The sequence below is a fragment of the Apodemus sylvaticus genome, chromosome 4, assembly GCF_947179515.1.
Source record: "Apodemus sylvaticus chromosome 4, mApoSyl1.1, whole genome shotgun sequence".
NCBI lineage: Eukaryota > Metazoa > Chordata > Mammalia > Rodentia > Muridae > Apodemus > Apodemus sylvaticus.
Genome location: NC_067475.1, coordinates 25,707,030 through 25,727,956, shown reverse-complemented (window position 1 = coordinate 25,727,956; position 20,927 = coordinate 25,707,030). Strand labels below are relative to the sequence as shown.

The window sequence follows — 20,927 nt, the reverse complement described above, 5'->3', positions numbered from 1 at the left end:
CTGTGCTTCAAAAGCAAAACACAGGAACTGTGACTGAAGATTCCCAAGCATCTACCAAGCCAATGGAAGCCCATGTTGCATGAGACCTGTGTCAGAAATCAAAAATTTAAAACCAGTGAAGGAATGGGGAGTTATCCCAGTGATAGGATGTCTAGCACGTGCAAAGCCCAGCGCCAGTCCAAGAATTGACAGAAAAAGAAAGGAGGGAATCATGCACTGGAATGTGTGCATATGTGTGTGCATTGGAGTTCTAAGACTAGCTCAGTGTTTCACAGAAGTATCTGGCACACTCTTCTCCCTTCATTGTGTAAAACTTGACACAAAAAAGTATATAACAAAATTTTAAAAGATATTTTAAGTTTTATGAAGGATGCAGGTATACAAATAATAGCTATATGGAGGTTAGAAATGCCTTCCCATCTACTGATTAAAGAGAAGAAAGCACACATACACACAGGCTTATTGTGATTATGCCTATGTGCCCCTGGCATTTACAGTAGAACTTAGACCTCAAGTGACCCAAAAGTAATAATAATAAATAGTTCAGTAAGTTGACAGTCAGTTTGATCCATTACAGCAAGCCTTGTACTGTGCATATGTTTCTGAAAATGGGTTACATCCTTTAAATATGTAGCAAAGCTTACAGTTCACACGATTGTGATCATATTTTAAGTAACACATATTATTTATGGCCAACAATAGTAAAGAGCCTTGTCTTACTCATTACATAGAACAGACTAATCATTTGTCTGTGGGGAACTCTGAATTGAGTACTGGTTCACATAGTAAATGAGTTCAATATCTCATACTAAAGAATATCACTGTGGTTAAATTGCCTGGAATCTGAAGGCTTGAAATCTAACTTGACAATGACTTAAACATGCATTTTGCATGTATGTGTGTGGGGGGAGAGTGGCTGCAGGCTTCTGCTGCCACATATAATACTACCATGACTTGGTTAGTTACTGTTTGCCTAAGCCATTGGTGGTCTTACAATCTTAAATGAAAATCATCAAGCAGGACATAGAAGGGAAACCAGAAACTAAAAGCTAAAAGTTAGGTTTAGAGTCCAAGGGACAGTGGAATCTGTTCATATAAGGCACAGGATATTGTGGAGAAGTGTGCATGCCTAGAACATACATGTATCTGTTTACATAATGATATATGGAAATCCTATGGCCCTAAAGTAATCATTAGGAGAAGATACATGGTATTTCTGCCAAAGTCAGAAAGCCAGTGCCTGTGGTATTATGCACAGGTCATAGACTGCTCCTAGAAAGTATTCCAAGTACACAGACGGGGCTTAGCTCAAGACTTCTTCCAGTCTTTTTGCCTCCTTCTGTGAAGGTGGGACTTTGCAAAGGAACCTTTCCAAAGGAGTATGGTGATGCTAGTTTTTCCGCTAGAGCATCTATGGGTGGAACAATTGGAAGGAAATCACATCCCGGATCTGTTACGCTTTTTTTTTTTTTTTTTTTTTTTTTTTTTTTTTTTTTTTTTGCTATTTCTGGATAGGTTATGGTGTTTGTACTTCTAGCAGGCCACCATTTGTATCTTTCACACTCTTATTGCTTTTCTTTCCCTCTTCTCCATCTCTTTAAGATGGAAGTAGATGATCAATTACAAATAAGGACATGAAAGATGTTAACAAGGGTGAAAAAAAAGAATAAATTTCAAGTTGTTGGATTTTGATGTTCTTGCCACTTGTTCTTGGTTCATTGCCAGCTTCTCTGGTTCTTAATATTGATGGGGAAAGGTGTTGATAACTTTTATTATTTCATGAAATGAAATTTGTGTGTGTATGCATGAATGCATACATGTTTAAACTTTTTGGTTCTAAAGCTCTGACTATAGTCCAGAGATTCGGTGCATGGTGAGACATTGAAGCAGCTTAATGTATATGCTCTGTTCCTTGAGCTCCTTGGAACCAGGAGGCAGTGATGCTACTGTAAGTACTAGAGGGTTTCAGATAAAGGTCCATAGTAGATAGAGTCTTTGGCTTGTTTGACTGCATTACAGTAAATAAATACAATCAATTCCCAAAGCAGGGCAGGGCCGTTGGTTGTTGCTTTTCAATGTACAGAAACATGCCTTTGAAGATGGAGTTCTGCAGGTATAATAAAAATGATTGCACCAAGTAACTGTGTCATTCGAAAATGAATTGTTCTGTCATCGCAGGAAGAGTGAACAGGGTAGCTTCCACGTGTGTAGGGTTTGGATTCTTTCCGTTGCCTCCGTCTCTTCAGGCAGATTTTCATACCAGCAGCTCCAGGAGAGAACCATTTGTTCTGTGCTGTCTGGTGTGCTGTAAGTCCTGGTGAATAACTTAAGGCCCATAAGTGTGACACGGTGTCTCTGCATCCCTCTGGGACAAAGTGTAAGTGGTGGGAAGGCTTAGAAACTTGCTGGTGGGTGAGAAGAGCCCGTGGTGGGTAGACAAAATATGTTTCTATTGCTGTTGTTGTTTCTTTGTTTCTTCCCAAAGTCTTAGCAGTTCTCCAATTTTTGTGAACATATCATCACCTATATCATGTTCACTGCACTGGGTGGGGGTGCTTGTATCTCAAATACATCAGAGGAACCTGCACTGTTAAGGCTCCAGTTGCATTTTGTAATCTCAGTGACAGTCAGAGGCAGGTGTCAAGGAAGGAAGAAGGTGTGGGAAGTAGAGGAAGAGATGTTAACTGTGAATTTCATAAATGTAGATGTTTCCGACTAATTTGATATATTTTTTATGCATTGTGATGATGTACGGTTATTGTGGTAAAAAAAAACACTGAAATCTATGTGTAACTTATAAATATGGGATTGTTCGAAGGATTCCTTCACAAATATGTCATGTAACTGGAGAAAAGAAATCTGGTTGTGGTTGGTTCTGCGTTTTAAGTTAAATATTCATTTTTATAACGCAGAGAATAAGGAAAAGTCCAGTTAGTAACTGCCTAACAGTCATTGAGACCATTGCTCACTGATCCTATTAATAATCAGTTTTCCTTCTGAAAGTCTGTTAATACCACTCAAATGGGAAAGAAATCATATAAAGCTTCTAGATCAGCAGTTCTCAATCTGTGGGTCATGACCCCCAGAGGGGTAATGTATCCTGCATATCAGATATTTACATTATGATTCATAATAGTAGCACAATTATAGTTATAAAGTAGGAACAAAATAATTTTATGTTAGGGGTCAGCACAGCACGAGGAACTGTGTATTTAAGGGTTGTAGCATTAGGAAGGTTGAGAACCACTGGTCTAAATGAAACCCACATGTTCAGGTAAGGAAACTGAGCCCTAATCGAGGGATTTTGAGTGGCCCTGAGTATCATAAATTATTATTTAGAGAATAGACTACTAACTGTCTAGGCATGTGGCCTTCCAGACCTTGTCTATATAGAGAGTAATGTAGAAAGAAAAGGAACCTGAGAGAAAAGGAGTCTGTCCAGAGTTTGATAGACATGGAATGCTTTGAGTTGTTGTGGTTAAGTGTGTATACATACTAGCTAGATGATTTGTGTTTGGGCTCAAGTTGACATTTACTGTTTTGAGAGTATAGTTGAGTAACTCACTTCACCTCTCTGTCTATTCTCAAATCATGAGAACCGTTTAGTAAAACATGGTGATTTATGTGTAAAGGTCCAAACCAAATGCCCTGCTGTGCCTAGAGGGTAAGGGGGAACTTCGGTAGAAATGCATCATTCCCCATGTTAAATAAGCAAAATAAGCAGTATTGGCTTCTTCATGAGGTACTGAAGTAAGCTGTGGTGAGCCCATGTTGAAACAACTCCCTTTTGCCACACTGCTCTGCAGAGCACAACTTCTCCTCAAGTCACTCACCAGGGCATCCTCTGACTGAGTTTGGATCTCATTCCACTGCAGTGTGTACTTTGGCAAAAGTTGAACCATCTTTAAATATGAATAACACATCCAAAGTTAAATTAGTATCACCGCCAGCTAGAACTAGCATCCATGCATGTATAATTGATGAAGGACAGCAGGGAACAGTGGGAAAGGAGTGGGTTTCCTGTCAGGGAAAAAAGGGGATGAGATGTGTCATTTTGGGGTTGCATGATCTGAGCAAGTTTCTCCATTTCCCTACTGCAGTTGCTCTGTTTGCAGCTACTGGAACACCACACACACACACACACACACACACACACACACACACACACACACAAACTGCTTCTCCGATTTCTTTTGGGGAATCAAGTGACACATTATAGAAAGAAAGCTTCTCTCTGTTCTCCATCTAGGGCAGTGTTAAGAACCATATAGTTATGCCTGGGTAGCAACTAGGAATAGACCCTAAGACCTTCTGAGAATACCACAACCCACCAATCCTCAAGGACCTTACATAAAATGGCACAGTGCATGCTTACCATAGACACATTATCACCCATCGCTCAGAACACTGTATGCAATGGCAGTGATCTGTGAGAGGTTGCTGCACGTAGTTGTTTAGGGTCTGATGGTAAGAAAGAGAAGCTGGTGCATTTTCAATGTGGACACACTTTTCTTTCTTATCAGACGTTTGCATGCGAGCCTGGCGGGAAGTATGTCTAGCAAGGCCCAGCTACCCTTCCTTCCTTTTCTCCTGTGAAACCACCAATCTGATGTTAATAAGAAGTTGGGGAGGGGGCAGTGGAGGGGTAATTACTCTGAAATTACAGGTTTGAGCCTTTAAAAGATTTTTTTTAAGATATAAAAAAAATGCAATGGTAACAAATTCTAAAAATTCATTAGCATGAATCTTTTCTCAGATAGTTCATGTCAGACACTAGCAATACTTTGTCCTGAAGATCAACAACACTGATACGGTAATTTGTCAAGGAGTTTTTATGTTTTTTATGTTTCGTTTTGCTAAATGGCATGTTGTATAAATAATAGAACAATGCCAAATACAATTTCCAGAAATATATGCAAGATTCAGAATTTATCAGGGGAAAGGAATTTTTACTGCCTTGCTATCTGAGCTAACTGTACCATCTGTGTTTCCAAAGTGCCTGATTCTCTTTCCTAGGGCCGTATTAGTCAACTAGGTCTGGAATTCAAGGCAAAGGCCTCACTGCACAGAAACATGAGGTAACTGCCAATTGCTAAAAGCAACAGTGTATTTAGAACGCAGCTTAATACCCACAGTAGGCAAATCACAACTTAAAATGATGCGTCTTCCTTAGACTCAGCCACTGACAAGGCCTACCTAAGAGATTAATGGCTGTCCTGAGAAGCAATGTCAGAGACAGTGGTCCTCTGGCGTGCATCCAGATCTGGGATACACAGGGTGAAAGCAACAAGTGTCTTATGTAAAGGAGACCAACGGGATGAGGACCATTTGCTTGAAGGACTGTTGTAGAAGGAATAGCAACATCTGTGTCAGCCTCTCAGATCTAGTCTGAGTAAAATGGGACAGGAGACACAAAAAACCTACAGCCTGTTTTATGACACCTGTCCTTCAAAACAGGGGGGAGAAGTTAAGGCAATACATTTATATGGAATAGCCCTGATTATAGTTCCCTAAAAAGTGTGGTATCCATTTGCAAGCCAGAAGCTTTTAGAATTCAAGGAAGGATGATGATCTGTCTATCAAAGAGAACCAGAAAGTGCTCCACTGGGCTTATATATTTGGATTTCACTGCACTGTGGGGAGGGCTTGGATTTCAGAGACAGAAAACATTCCAGATCAAGGATCAGCTTTGGAAACATTGTTATGTCAAAGACATATATATATTCTATCTATCTACCAAAGACATATATACAATATATACATATATATATGTATATGTATGTCAAGGACATATATACAAGAAGCTCTGCATTGCTGTGAAGGATATTAAAGGTGTTGGTTCTGTTATCTACCATCACACATTATAACATATTCCCCATATAAAAGTCAGCCTAAAAGTACAAAGTAATAAAACAACTTTCCATGTATTCAACTAGTCAGTGTAATCAGCCCATTTTGCATCAGTCAGGATCTACTCATTACACACCATCCCTGCAACCCTCGTGATGCTAGAGATGGATAATAATCAAGTCTTGCATAAAGTCGGGCAGGTTGGGAATGAGACAGCATCCTTATTGAAGGGCTTTCATTTAGGGGGAAATATATTTGTTCTGTGTCCTAAGGTCAGTGAGTAGAAAACACAGGTGAAAGTTCAACCTGAGTCTGTCCCATAAGATAATGTTGTCAATCAGTAAGCTAGGAGTCCCCACTGAAGCACATGACTCAACCGCCCCTGAAATTACTCAGAGAGACCTGCTCATCATGTATGCATTGGCCAGGATTGGCCCTTGGGTTTCCATATGCAGTTAGGAGTAAGAGTCATGTGAGAGTCTGTCTAGCCCACAGATGCCATACAGGGCAGAGAGGAGCAGGCAGCTTTGCCTCTGGAGGCCTTGGCTGCTAATTCCTATTCAGATGTGAAGGCTAGAGTCAATACTGTGTTATTATTGGCCTTAAATCCAAATATCTTCCTGCATTTAATTTTTAAAAAAAAATTATGTAATTTATGCAGATTTAAGTAACAATTGTGATTGCTACTGGGGGAAGAGGAGTTTGTTTCTGTTGAGAAACAGAGACAGAGACAGACAGAGATAGAGAAACAGAAAGAATCTGGAGCACTTACTAAATTATGTCAGACCAACTTAGCATTGCCACCTTTTTCTTACCATCAGAGAGCAAGGAAGACTAGAATGTGCCTGGTACAGAAGGCTCTTGATCTGATTCCTGATAATTGCTTAACTACATCACAAAAATATTTTCCAAATGATAATGTCATTTCAAATTACCGTTCACACATTGCACGCACAGTAGCATCCTCTAAGGAGTAAGGCTTAGGTCCATAAATCAAGAAATCAGGGCTGGTGAGGCTATTTGTATTTATGGTTTGGAACTTAATTCAAATGGTTGAATTTGCCTGATGTACTCCACATGTGTAGAAACAGAGGCATGTGCTGCCTACTGTCCTTCTGGGCCAAGTGTGAATACGGAGACGTGCTGACCGATGTCCTCTTGTGCTGTTTTGCTCTAGCTGCAGTGTTGAAGTATGAGAACAATGTGATGAACATCAGGCAGTTCAACTGCTCCCCGCATCCGTACTGGCTCCCAAATTTCATGGACGTTTTCACCTGGTCGCTGCCATTTGTTGGGGAGAAAGGTATGAAGGCCTGAGTTGTTCTGGGAGAAGCCGCAAGCTGTTCTGTCATCGGGATCATTCAGACAGAAGTGGAGTGGGCTAACCAGTAACATTCACAGTCTGTTCCATGAGAGGAAGGATGGGGCGGCACACCCTGGGTCTGGTGGCCTGATGCAGTGAGTGGGTGGAAAGTAAACAAGGACTGTCAAGAATGAACATCGTCCTGGTTGAACCATGACCCTCTCTGCGTCAGTAGAAACAACACATTATCAAGGCTCAGATCTTTCCTCCTTACTCTTTGCTCTCAAAGTCATGTTTTATTATCACAAAGTAGGACAGTCATGTTTTCCTCGTGTTTCTCTCATGAGTAATCACTATTGAGGGCCGTGCTTGGTGCCCACAACATGCTGAAGGATAACATAAAACATCAGACTATAGTTATTAAACACAGAGAAGTTTTCAGAACTGGGCTTTTCCATCCCTTCCCCTACTCCTCTCTTCCTACCATCTCCTCTTTCTTCCCCCACTATCTTGTTTTTATTCCTTAACCTAAACTACAGGGGGGGAAAATCTATTGATTGATTGATAGATATAGATAAATATGCAAAATCCAGGAGCCCCTGAGCCAGGAGACCTAACTGACTGGCTCATTCTGCATGGAGTCTCTCTTGAATGTGAAGATAAGTTTCCACACACTTAAGAAAGTCAGGTCTATGCAGAGTTTTAGAGAAAAGCTGTGTGGTTTGTGATAGTCTACAAGACTTATGGAGAATTTTTTTAAATTTATTTAAACATCTGATAATGATTTCACAAGGCAAGTACTGAGTTGTCAGTGGAAAAGTTTTCCCTTATGTCCAACTAAGTCACAGGTGCCTTGCTAAAGGGTCCCAATCCATGGGACTCCATGCTCCAGGTTCCTACCCTGCTCAGCCCCAACTTGCAAACAGGCTCAACTGTTGTCTGCTGTGGATGCTGAAGCCGTCTGGATACTGACAACTATTAGGCATTATAGAACACCCTTTAGGTGGGTGGTTTCTGTTAATTATTCAAATTTTGACCATACTTTATAAAATAAATCAATGATGTATTGTAAAACCATAATTTGGCTTTGATAATTAAACTCTAGATTAGTGTCGTCACCTCTGGCATTTCTCTCAATGCATCTTTGGTTCCTAAAGAACATGTCTTAGAATACTGTGTAACCTTAAAAACAGCTTCTGAAGATGTGTGAATTTATCATTATCTGCCTGATAAAACCCAACTAAATTTCAAGAAATATTAAATGTGATAACATGCACGTTGCTAGGAAGGAAGGTAGCACACTGTTACATAAAACTATTACCATCTATTTACTTGACTAGATTCTGCTTCCTCTCAAAGTATCTTAAAGCCTTTTTTGGAGATCAAATTTAATGATACTTCTGTCAACATATTTATTTCTAAAAAAAATCAATATTCCCAAATCTACTTCAAATGCATTAGCTCATCTGTCAGCAGTTTTTATTAGATACACAGCTACTCACCTGTCACGGAGCTGGAGTCTATAGAGGATTAGACAAATTAACTAAAAGGGATCTGGCATTCGCTCAGTCCCTGCTGAACAGAAGTCTGTAATCTAATCTACACCAGGCAGCATCATTGCGGAAATAAACACTAAATTCCAAGACAGTTCTCTCCTCGCTTGTAAGGGACTCTCACCCAGCATCTGTTGGTTTCCCCCACCCACACTTCCTATTGATCCATATTTAATAAGTATTTGTAGGGGATTTCATGAAGATGAAATCGTAATTTTAATTTTTAAAAGCCTGCATGGGATCAGACAGCTTGTTATCTCTTGTGAAGTCTAGAGGCAGATATAGATCCAGATGCTATGGGCAGGGGTAGAAGCATAGAAACGACTTTATCCGAGATATGCAGCAGTTGCTGACGAGTGCTGACAGAGCAGTAAGTTGTAGCTGAAAACCGGGGCTTGTCTCTCCTTTCTTCCCTGTCTGGCTGCAGTGACTGAGATGCTGGTGAATGTCCTCAACATCTGCTCAGATGATGAACTCGGGTCAGAAGAAGATGGATTTGACGGTAAGAGGTTAAGCTTTGTACGCAGCCCATCTGCCTTGTAATTACTTAGGATCTCGATGCGAACCCTGGCCATAAATTTTTAAGATTTCAGATTATAATATTTAAATCATAATGGTGAAAATGAAAGCATTTTGTCTGAAGTAAGAAAATGTAAGAAGTAAAACCATAAGAGGCTTGCCCTATTACTCTGAAGCTGTTGTTGAAATGTAAACCATTTTTAATAACCATCATTCAGTTACCCACATTGCTGTTTCATGTATTTTCACCTCCTTTCAAGAAAGGCAACCCTGTATTTTCTAGCACTCTCTCCTATCATTTATCTTGATGTGTGTGGTAAAGGAAGGCATTTTCATGTGGGTAAGTGTGTGCTTAAGTCTGCTCTCTCTAAACAGCGCCCCCTGCTTTAATCTATCATTTTCACTAGCTACCTCTATGTCTTTACAGTTTTCAATTTTTAAGCACTGTTGGTAACCTCAACTCTTAATACTTTCTGTGTATTAATATATAAAGATGAATTCATGACTCTTTAACTTATTTTGACATTCTCTAGGATTATTCGGTTACCTTCAAACATTAGTTTTTTCCCCCTAAGACAGAGAGGACTGTGAGGTTAAAAGGGAGAGGGAAGATGACTGAGTCCTGGTGAGGCATCTGAAATGCAAGGACGAGACAAAGCTGTGGCAAGAGTTGGAACACACTACAGTAAACTTTCTATATATTAGCGTGTCCTGCCCTGTGTAGGGTGCTCAGAATACCTTGGAGAAAGCAGAGACTTAGAGGAACTGGTGTGGAAAGAGATAGTGCCGATGGAATAAGACATAATAAATAGAGAAGAAAGACAAAGATAAAAGTAGATACTTTGATTAATTTAAATATTAACTCTGATAACAGCTAAAAGCACCAAGTGTCTATTGCCCATGTATTTGTGTAAATATTATAAAATATATACATATATAATTAATATATATAATTGATATAATTAATACATATATAGAATATACAATATATATATTCTAAATATAATACATATATAGAATATACAATATATATATATATATATATGTCCATTAAACCCACAATTTAATGCTAGCAATAGTATTTCTCTTTTCTGTAGCTTCTCTCATCTCATTTACCTCTCTTTATAAACTGTTTTCAGACACCACATTGCAAAGGAATAGGATGGGGAGGAAAGAGGATGGAGAAAGAAAAAATAATTATTAAGAATTTTAAAATAATTTTAGATGTTAACTAAGCAGATGTGCCTGACTGCACAGTTTGGAGGTGTCAAGCTTCTAGATGCTTCCCACATTATAACGTCAGGTACTTTGGTTAACTTTTCCATGGATAGTGTTCCTCTTAAAAGATAACATTTTCATAAATGGCCAGGGCTTTTTAACTAAAGAATACCTGCTATTCTTTTAACTAAAGAAACAAGTTCATAATTGTTTTTCCTACTCCTTTTTTATCCTCACACAATTGTCTCGTTCCCTTAGACTACGGAGATTGCTCATGTATTTCAGCATTTCTTCTATGGATATGATTATGGGGCAAGAAAGAAGAGTTGGGAGTAGCCCTAAGGGAAGATTCTCCCTGGCTGATGCACCTCCACAGCAAAGGGTGGCATCACAGGCCCAAGTTTCCCATGCAGCACAGCATTCAAGTTTCCCAGAAGCACCTCTGGGCTGGGAAAGTTAGCTAAGCCAATGTGTGAGCATGCAAACCCACTTATGATCCCCAGCACCCACTTAAAAGACAGGGGTGGTGACACTACCTAAAGTGCCAGCCCTAGGCCGTAAAGAAAGGCAAGTCCCTGAAGCACATTGGCCACACAATATAGACTAATCTATGAGCTTCGGGATTCGTGAGGGATGCTAACCCTCATGATAAAGGGGAGGAGAGATCAAGGAAGACGCCTGACATTAATCTCTGTCTTTCACCTTCAGTGGCACGCATGTGCACATGCATGCACACAGCCACACACATACACACACACACACACACTTACAAGAACATTTACAACACACATATATCTTTATTGAAGGAAGAGTTGAAGGGAGCTCAACAAGGAAAGTTCTGCAAGGGGAGGTGCTTTCTGCAGTTCATAGTTGATTTCGATTGATAGACTCTGATTTTTTCTGGAGAATGCTTAACTTACCCCCTCCTTTATGGTGTCTCCATATAGAGGGTGTGGGAGCAGAATGTTAATATGGAGATTCAAATATCAAATGTATAAAGAACATCCAACATCTTTTAGCACCAGGACAAGATAGACGGCTCGCATTGAGGTGGATGGCAGTTTCAGGGTCTGTCCTGTTTGAAAATTAAGCATCTCTGGATCCCGAGTCTGAAACAGATGAAACTGAATGCCAGCTTCTCATCCCATGTTATAAGTATATGTGAAATTTAGTTTAGTTCTCAGAACTGTCCCCACTAAGGTGTCAATACACAGAGATAAACATTTAACGGTGGGTATGTTCAACTCTGAGTACTGTCCATTTTGGACTGGCCAAACAAGGTGATTCCTAGCGGTTTATTGTATCATGACTGTAAAATACATAAATATCTGCAATACTCAAAGAAGAGCTTCCAGGACATCCTGCAGCACTGCGGTCTCTTTGGGATACAGCAGCATATATTTGAGTTTATTTTATTGCAGCATCCGCAACCCCCTCCCCACCCCCACCCCCATCTTTGCCAGCTTGGACCCTGTCTGTTATTGAGGGGTGGCCCCGGGGTCCTGCCAGGCTTCTTGTCTGTTTGCTACAGACATCAAAGAGCTCAAGTAAAGCTCTTCCTCCAGCTGCTGCTTATTTTAGGTTGGGGCTGTTTCTTGACGAGTGAGTCTGGCTTCCTTATCTGGCCCGTCTCAATATTCTGCCCCATATCCAGTGGCAACTAAAAAAAAAGTCAGAGGTAATAATAAGAGCTTGCAGCTCATGTTCCTGTCATATCAGCTTGACTTCTAAGTGTGTGCCAGGCCTTCAGCAAGGAGGGATTCCCCGCACTGCCTTCCAGGTCTGTCACATACCCTTTAGTATTTAGTGATGATGATGCGGAGGGGCAGCATCCTGACACTTGAAAGTGTCACCCATCATTCTAAGTTGCTACTACGGAATATAATTTTTATCATTTTGGATAGTAAGAAAGCTACTAAGTATGATTTGTTTTAAGGTTATTAGACAGTTTGTTGTGCTACTGTTATTATCTTTGGTCTTGAAGATAACCTTATGATGGATGTACTATTATTTTCCCTATATTTACATAGGAAACAAAGAAAAACCTATCACTATAAAGCCTAAAACTATATAGCTGGTAAACCAAGAGCCTAAATACAGACTACTTGATACATTTGCCTCTTCTCTGGTACTTGAGATGTCCAAGACCTAAGATTACCATTGTTAAGTCTCTTCCTTGGAATCAGCATTATTAGAAAGAATGAGAAAACTATAAAAAGAGGGGAAGCAGCAGGACAGGAGGAAGAGGGGTAATATAGAAAATATATGTGTGTGTGTGTGTGTGTGTGTGTGTGTGTGTGTGTGTGTGTATAATTTGTTGTTAAATATGATGTAGAATATTTTTTAAAGCTGGATTTTGCTATGTCCTTTGCCTATAAACAGTGCAGCATTTGAGAAATGGAATTAGGATTGTGAGTTCAAGGCCAGCCTGGGCCACCTGTTGAGTCCTTATTCCTAGCCCACAAAAGAGCAACAACGCCAGAGATGGTTTCCATTTACCTGTTTCACCATCAACTTCTCTAAGAAGTTATAAGTAATTCATTGTGCAAAAAGTTTAGGTGTGTATGGCCACACAGAAAGGTCTCTGGCCACAGAGAAAGGTCTCCGGTCCCACTATTAGTCTCTCCTTGGCCTCTGCCACACTACAAGCCCACCTTAAAAAAAAATGGCTTCTTGTGCCCATTGCATTGGTCTGTTTTGTTTTGTCTCATCTTGTGCTGTGTTCAGTGTTGAGAGCAAAACACAAACTGCCCGCTGTTGTCCAGTGAAGTTGAGAAAATGTTTACTGCCAAGGGGCATCTTCTGAGGCCCTAATTCATATGTAGTATGACCCTTGTTTCCTTTCCATTTCTGACTTTGGATGATAAAGCAAGAGCCTGTTTTCAATGAAGGCTTATTTTTCACCCGAATCTTTTTAAAAAGAAGCTCAAGTCGACGACTCTTGGTTAGCAGTTAGTTGTTCCTCGTTTACGGAGAAAGTTAGATTTAAACAGGGAATTGAAAATGATCTTAAGAGAGGGATATCTCCCAGAAGTGAGGAATGTTCAGCACCGAGGCTTCTGTTTTATTCATTACCACACAAAGAAGGCAGGAATGGCAGAGACCACCAGAAAGCGAGCGACAGATTTGTGAGCGTGGCACACTCGTTCATTTGGGATTTGCTTTTAGGCCTTGAAGTCATAGACTCTGAGATCACTTCCCCCCCCCCCCTTAAATACTAATTATGTTTGAGACTGTGATATTTGATAAGCCTCGCTAACAAGAAAATGCGGAGGTGAAACTGAAATCCTGTAGCATAAGAAAGCATGAAAAGAATAATAACAAGAATGCACTTGAAGCCAAGCGTAGTTCCAGGCTGCCCTGAACAGACAATATTAAATTAGGATTTCTGTCTCTGCTTTCAGCTAGAGAGAAAGCCACACATAGACCGCTCCCCTCCCCGTTCTTATCCACATCTTTTCCTATCCTGTGCTGACCACAATCGAGTGTCAGTCATGGGAGCTGAGCAGATTTCCCCAAGCTTCAGTGAAGCCATTTCAACTGTGTACAAAGAAATATGCTGGCTTTGAACTACTAGGTAATTCTTTATATCTAATATTACAGATCCCCCGGAGTGAGATTATCTCGTCTTGCTTTAAAATGTCACACAGGAAACTTTGTAAAGGGTAAAGCTAGGGACTTTAGAGCCTAGTGTGTCATCTCAGTGAACACTCGGAAAGCCCTGAGAGGATCTTGGCTGTAGGAGTTTTTACCAGAACTGTACTCATGTTCCTTGACAGGTGCTTGCCCTCCTGCACATGACAGCATTTGACACGCTATTGTCACGTAAATGTATGTGGGGACGCTAAGTGCTCAGGCTTCACCACCAGAGTCAAGGGTTTATTTTCATCAAGTATTGACAATGTCTAGATATAATTTTTTTTTTACTTTAAAAATCTAAAGTGGTGAATTATTTAAGCCTGAAAATTTTACTCTTCATGTCTCCTTTGCTTCATGCTGAGGGACTGCCCACTCAGCCCTGTTCTCTTGCCTCTGATTATTATATTTCCAAGCCATCCATCTTTGTTTTGCAATATAGGTAAGAAATTTCTATGCCCTGTAATAATAAACAGTTTGGGGGGGGCACATCAAATATTTGTTAATTGTTTATTGTATTTAATTTACAATGCTGAACCAAACACATGGCTTTGTGCCTAGGCACCAGGCATATGGACCGAGAATATTTCAAGTCATTATGTAGGAATATAAAACAGATAGAAGCACAAAATCTCTCCGGGGTGGCTGTGTGGTTGTCCTTCTGGCTACACTAAAGCATAATCTGAAAACAAGTTACCATAATGAGGGCAGAATTCTGAGGCCTGAAATCATGCATGAACACAAATAAAGGCCGGCTGAGGCTATAATTTAGGAACATGGTGAATTATCGCCGTTGAAGTGCTTAGATCCGAATAAAGGTTAAAATGCAATTTAAAGGCAACTGTTCACAGGACCGTCTAAGCCTTTCAAACCGTTCCCGGTTCTGTTGAATTCACAGAGCTGAGCCTTAGTTGCAGTGAAAGTGAAAGCTAATCGTGATGGTTCAAACTGAGGCACGGCGCTCATGACACGTAGGCAGAGCCAGCCAGTTTGTGGAGGAGGATTTCTCTTCACTGCATGTTGGAGAAAAAAATGGCAAAATTAACTCTGAGTGCCCAACAGAGTTTGAGAAAAGATAGAGAGGAAGATGGCGCATAAAGAACCAACAATGTCCTTGTTTGTGAACATTTTTTAAAATAGATGACACTGGGAATTTAGTTGCTGACATTAAATAAGCCATTGGCAGCAGCAATGCAGCCATGTCATTTAAAAGTGACTCCGTTTACAGAACGGTGATCTTCCAGCTAGTTAACCTTGCAGAGGAGAGTGGTGATCCATGGGGGATATTGTTTGGAGCCACTGTTTTGGAAGCAGTTCCAGCAGAAGGACGATTACACAGCCCCGTGGCTCCCTCCCAGAGCCCTGAGTTCTGGATTGCAGTGGTATAGGAAAGTGTGTGAAGCACCCGTCCATTGCAGCAGCTGTTGTTGGCCCAGAGTGAAAGATGTTAGAGTGACCCGGAAAGCATGCCCAGCCCCGGTTATGTAGGAGCTCGCCTTTGCTGATGTTGAGCTGGGTGAAGAGTGAAGGGCAAGGGAGACAAGGCTTCGGGATGGCACACCACAGCGGTGGGACATGTTTCCTCTTCAGCGAGACTCTCTGTCAGTGCATAAGTGTCACAGTCGTCTCTAAGTGACTGTAAAGTTGGATGATGGCAGACTTCTGCATGCATCTGCTCTTGTGTTCTCTTCCCCATCCAAGTAAGCTATTTTTGTTTTTAATCTAGCAATTGAAATAGTTCATATTTTAACTCCTATGTTTCACAACATAAGTAGTCTTTTTTTGGATTCAGTTATTGCTCTATTTGGCTAAAGTAAAATATGAAGGTGTCTCTAAATTCTGCTTTCTAAGTAGTCTGACAGGGAGCCAGGTGACAGTACAGTTTCCCAAAGTGAAGAATTCATTAAATTTAATAAACCTGGAAAGGTGATAAGGACTAAATATATATGTTATTTTTTAATACGAGTTGGATTTAAAGAAATGTAAAGTCTACCGACAAATATAAAGGGAAAAAGACGCCCTGTCCTTTAAAGAAGTTTGCCGTGCTTGACACAACATTTTGTAAGGCATTTTTCAAAAACACGCATGTTATACATACATTTGAATTATTTCAAAATCCTTTAAGAAAGGAAACCTAAATAATAGGAAAGATTTGAAGCCAGTAGAATGAAATAGTGGAGATTCATATTGCTTTTCCATTAAAAATGAAATGAAGACTAACCTTATTTTATTTTTAATTGTGTATGTATGCAAGCAGGTACCCAGGGAGGCCAGAAGGTCATTGATTACCCTGCAACTGGAGTTACAAACAACTGTGAGCTGCCCAAAATTATGATAGGAACCAAACTTAGGTCCTATATAAGTGCAGTATATGCTCAAAACACTGAGATATCTCTCCAGCCCCTTAATAATACTGTTTAAAGGCTGGTTTTTCCCTCAGATGCTAAAATGAAAACATTTCTCTTTACAAGGCATGGACTACAAAGTTTCCACAAAAATAGTTAACTTCATTACCTTACACTGTAAAGTTGGGCTTAATCCTACGTAGGCTCGAGTCGGTTGTAAGGCAGTGCCTTCCCAGTTCAGTCTTCCTTTGCCTGTGTTAGGGGGGTAGAGAATGCAATGCCAGGGAGAGCCACTATCCTCTGCCTTCTTGAGCCAGAACGTGCCTCCAAGTCACAGGAAGGAGGTCAGGACATGGGCACCAGTGCTCTCAAACCAGTCCTCCCACTTGTCTCTCAAAGCCAAATTTCTTCCAAGCATAGTTTCATCACGTTTAGTACAAAAACTATTCCAATATTTAGTAGGAAGATAAAGGCCTGGATAGCCTGTAGCCATGTGGCCATCACTTATTTTCCACAGCTAGCGTTTAATACAGATAACAGCCCTCCAGTCACAAGTGTTTTTTTGCTTCCTCCATTTCTGGCAAAGAAGCTTTTATTGCCCTCTATTCTGTCCGTGACTGCGCCTGACATGGTTATCTGCATAGCTTCCATTGCTGGAGCCTTCTCAGTTTAGCTTCCCATCCCGCCTCCTTTACTTCTCACCCAACCTGACCATCCCCAGTGTATCTAGACTCCATCCTTGCTAGATGGGTAGACACGGCCATTTTCTGAACATTTGTTAGTGGTTGTCGCACACACATTTGAAACCTACGAGGATTGTTCCCTACGTCTCTCAACCTGCTTATGTGCCCTTCCCTGAGATGTATCCAGATCTTCCAACAGTTACTTTCAACTATTAAGTATTACCATTTCATAACAGCAGGAATATGCTGGGAAATGTTTAACAACCTTTCCCCCAGGGCAAGAGAAGATGGTGGCTTGTATCATTTGCAGGTCCCCCCCAGCATAAGTTATCCCTTGAGGCTGCTTTCAAGGTACTTCTTTGAGATCTGGAGACAGAGAGGGAAGAGCCCTGTTCAGTGTCCTCATGCCAGGTGGCCTCTGTGAGCCCCATCACACTGTTATCACTTCTGCTGTGTTTGCCACACTCTGTGATAGTGCTTCCCAGGGTCCCCAAGGAGAGACGCGCCTTATTCATCCTTTTGGTGCTAAACAGGGCAGGCTGTTAGTGCAGGCATGTGTGATGAGTGAGTGAGTGAGTGAGTGAGTGAGTGAGTGAGTGAGTGAGTGATTGGAGAGAGAGAGCTATATTCCAAACAGCCCTGTTTGACATACCTGGGCTTGGAGCAGTAGCAGAAGCTCCGTCATTCTGTGACCTGAGCGGCACAGGGTCAACATTTCCTGTGTGGCGGGTGCTCCATGTGGTTGAGCCTCTTCACCCTGGCTCTCCCCAGGCCCTGGAGTGTGGTTTGCAGCACTGTCCCAGGCTGAACCCCACCCTGTGGGAGGTAGTGGCTTATCAGCAGGCCACTTAGCAGTGTTACCTTTCTTCAGGAATCCTGAGGGGACAGGTTGGGCCAGGAAGAGAAGGATGTATATATGGAAATATATAGATGGCTTTAGTCTGTATATTGGCTTCCCACCTTTGAGGAAAACAGTGTGTGGGCTGTCTTGAATCCAGAAATGTTAGAATGATGCCCAGACATATACAAACTTCAAAGATGAAAAAAGAAGCAAGAAAAAAATGATAATTATTAGAATAGAAGCATAAGGTGAATTTTTACTTTGAAATTACTATTTTCTTAGCTCATGAAATAATCCCTTTCAATTTGGGACTTCCAAGTTGGAATAGGAGATTATAGTCTTTTCAGCAAAAATTAGCACAGTTTTTACACTAAAGGTATTTATATATTATCTTCCTTACCTATATAACCATGGCATATTACCAAGCAAGGCAAAGTCATAGCAAGCAGCTTTACTGTATTATATTTGTATGTGGCAAGTGAAAAAGAAGTCTGGAATGTGCACATCTATCTTGCTGAGCTTTCTCTCAAGTTATGGATTGAGACAAGCCGTAATGGGATGTGTACCGGGAGTGAGATACTAACTGTAAGTCATGCTCATGGTAACTGCCGTGCACTGACTTACTTCGAGTCTAATGAGAATACATGACATTTGTAGGCACTCATCTGTTTTGATATTTCATATTTTACAAAGTTCCAATCCCATGATGTGAATTTGAGACTTTGAATAATTAAAAAATATCTAACTTCATCCCCAGGAGAAAATGTTTAAAGAAGAGTCTGGACAGATATGATGGCTTGTCATGCCAGAACCTTTGAAACAGAGACAGGAGGATTGTACTGAGCTTTAGACCAGCCTGGGCTACAGTGTGATAATAATACTGTGTCTGGGGCAGAGAGGATAAAATGTAGTCTCACTGTCTCTTTGGAACTCATTGGTAAACTTATTTGAGTTTTTGAGTAAATATAGTCTAGTTTTATGAAAAGGCTGAAAAGACTTCTGTGCTACTTAAAAATGTCTAAAGAGAATTTTTCATTAAGGAAAGTTCTATACTCAACATTTATTGGGAGATATGACTATGCATGTGTGATAGAGCATTTATTACATACTGTGCAATAATCCATTTGAAAGGAACAAGTGATCGGTAGCATATTGATTGGAGCTATCAGCATCCTCCTGTCACAGTTGAAGACGAATCCTGAGCACTCCTTTTTGGGTCAACCCACAGAGAGCTGAGCAGCATGGCTCTAAGTAACTTATTTTCCTCCTTTCCCTACGTGGAGTCTTCCTTTCCATGGCTCTGGCTATGGTTTTTACAAGTCCTTTATTGGAGGGGTTTTTTCTGTGAGCTCATTCTTCTGTATTTCTCACTTGTTTTATATTATGTTTGACCCTTCTCGTTCCTCATAAAGATGTGCACTTTTAGTTCTGGAATTTTAACCACTCCCCGCTACTTTTCATGTTTGCATTTCTAAATATAGTCGCCCATGTTGGAGCGCTCTCGCGCTTTCCATGCTGTGTGTCAGTGGATTAGCTTCATCATCTGGCCAGATTGTATGCTAGACGCGCCAGAGTCTCTTCCCTTGCCCAGCACATCATGACCTCTGAGAAGACTGGTCAGTAGTGGGTAGGAAATATTAAAACAAAGAGGGCCTAGTGGTTAGACTGAAATCAGAACTGAAGGACTAAGAATTGACAAAGCAAGTAAGGAACTCATCTGCAGAAACCACTTCTGTCCAGATCATCATCTTCATCATCATCATTATTATTGCTATATCAAATGTCCTTTAGTCATTAATCACCAATGACCTAAATACAGTGATTTCTTTCTCTTTCGTGATCTCTAGAGCAAAAGTTGATGTGCCAGAACATCTAAATTGCCAATATTTTTAGAATCTCACAATAAGGTTTGAGGGTTTGAGGAAGGCGTCATGCACTGTGTTTTCCTCTCTGGTGTTCAGGCCAAGGAATTCTGAATGAGTGGAATTTCATGGCTCTTGTGTCCCATGGATTGCACTGGAGAATAGTTTCCTTCCGCGCATGTTTGAACTCACTCCATTCAGTGGCAGTCAGAATAGCTGGAAATGGCAGCCTTGCCCATCAATGTGAGGGAGTACTCTCCATGATGTGGTCACTGTAAGAGAGAAAGATATAGGTAAAAATGTGGGCTGTTTCAGGACAGAGGGATGGTGGAATGATACCAGCTCACGGGCTGGTACCCATCTCCTGGGGATACCCATGGATCTATGATGTGAATTTACCTAAGTGTCATCTCTGAAGATTAATCACATAGAAGAAGCTTCCTTCTGTTTTTACTTAGAATGAAAAACAAAACAAACCCAGCTTTTCTTCAGCCATTTCAATATCGCCCAGGCTGTCACAGATTTTTCTTCTTGAAGAAATGTTAGGGTGAAGGGAAGTTGCTTGCTTGTTAGCAAACAATGAAAATGATTCCAAATTATCTTCAGAAACAGCAGTATTTTCTTCAAAAAGCTTGTTATGGGTTAAGAGAACAAAAATATATTTCACATATCTGTTATTCTGATCTCGGCAAATCTTAGCTCAAACTGTTCTTTCAAATTAAGAATGCTTCTGATCTTAACAAGAGATGGGGCGAGTATAAGTGTGTGTGTGTGTGTGTGTGTGTGTGTGTGTGTGTGTGTGTGTTACAGTAGATTTTTAAAAAATTATGTTAGACTTCCTGTAAATCCATGTGACCAGATTTCTGAGTAAACAAGAGGCAGTTTGAGCTCATGGTTGGTTTTGGCAGAGGCGGCATGTTGGTAGAACAGCTCACAGGAAGAGAGCAATGGAGTGCCAGCATTGGCTTGCTCACGTTCCCCTTTAGTTTCTCCATGACCTGAGCTTATAGGAAGACATCACCGACAGTAACCTGGAAGTTAACCAAAGTTTGTACTCTCACCCACAGTGACCTGGAAGTTTATCCAAGTATGTACTCTATTATTCTCCCAGGCTCTG

At 40.7% G+C, this 20,927-nt stretch overlaps 1 protein-coding gene across 1 annotated transcript in view; it reads left to right on the top strand.

The window, feature by feature from the left end:
• Window positions 1-20,927, top strand: part of Ppp3ca (protein phosphatase 3 catalytic subunit alpha) — a 275,845-nt gene that overhangs the window by 238,411 nt on the left and 16,507 nt on the right. The window contains exons 9-10 of the mRNA XM_052179166.1: window positions 7,028-7,153; window positions 9,134-9,208. Of these exons, the coding sequence (XP_052035126.1) occupies window positions 7,028-7,153; window positions 9,134-9,208 (201 nt within the window). The remainder of the gene's footprint in view (window positions 1-7,027; window positions 7,154-9,133; window positions 9,209-20,927) is intronic.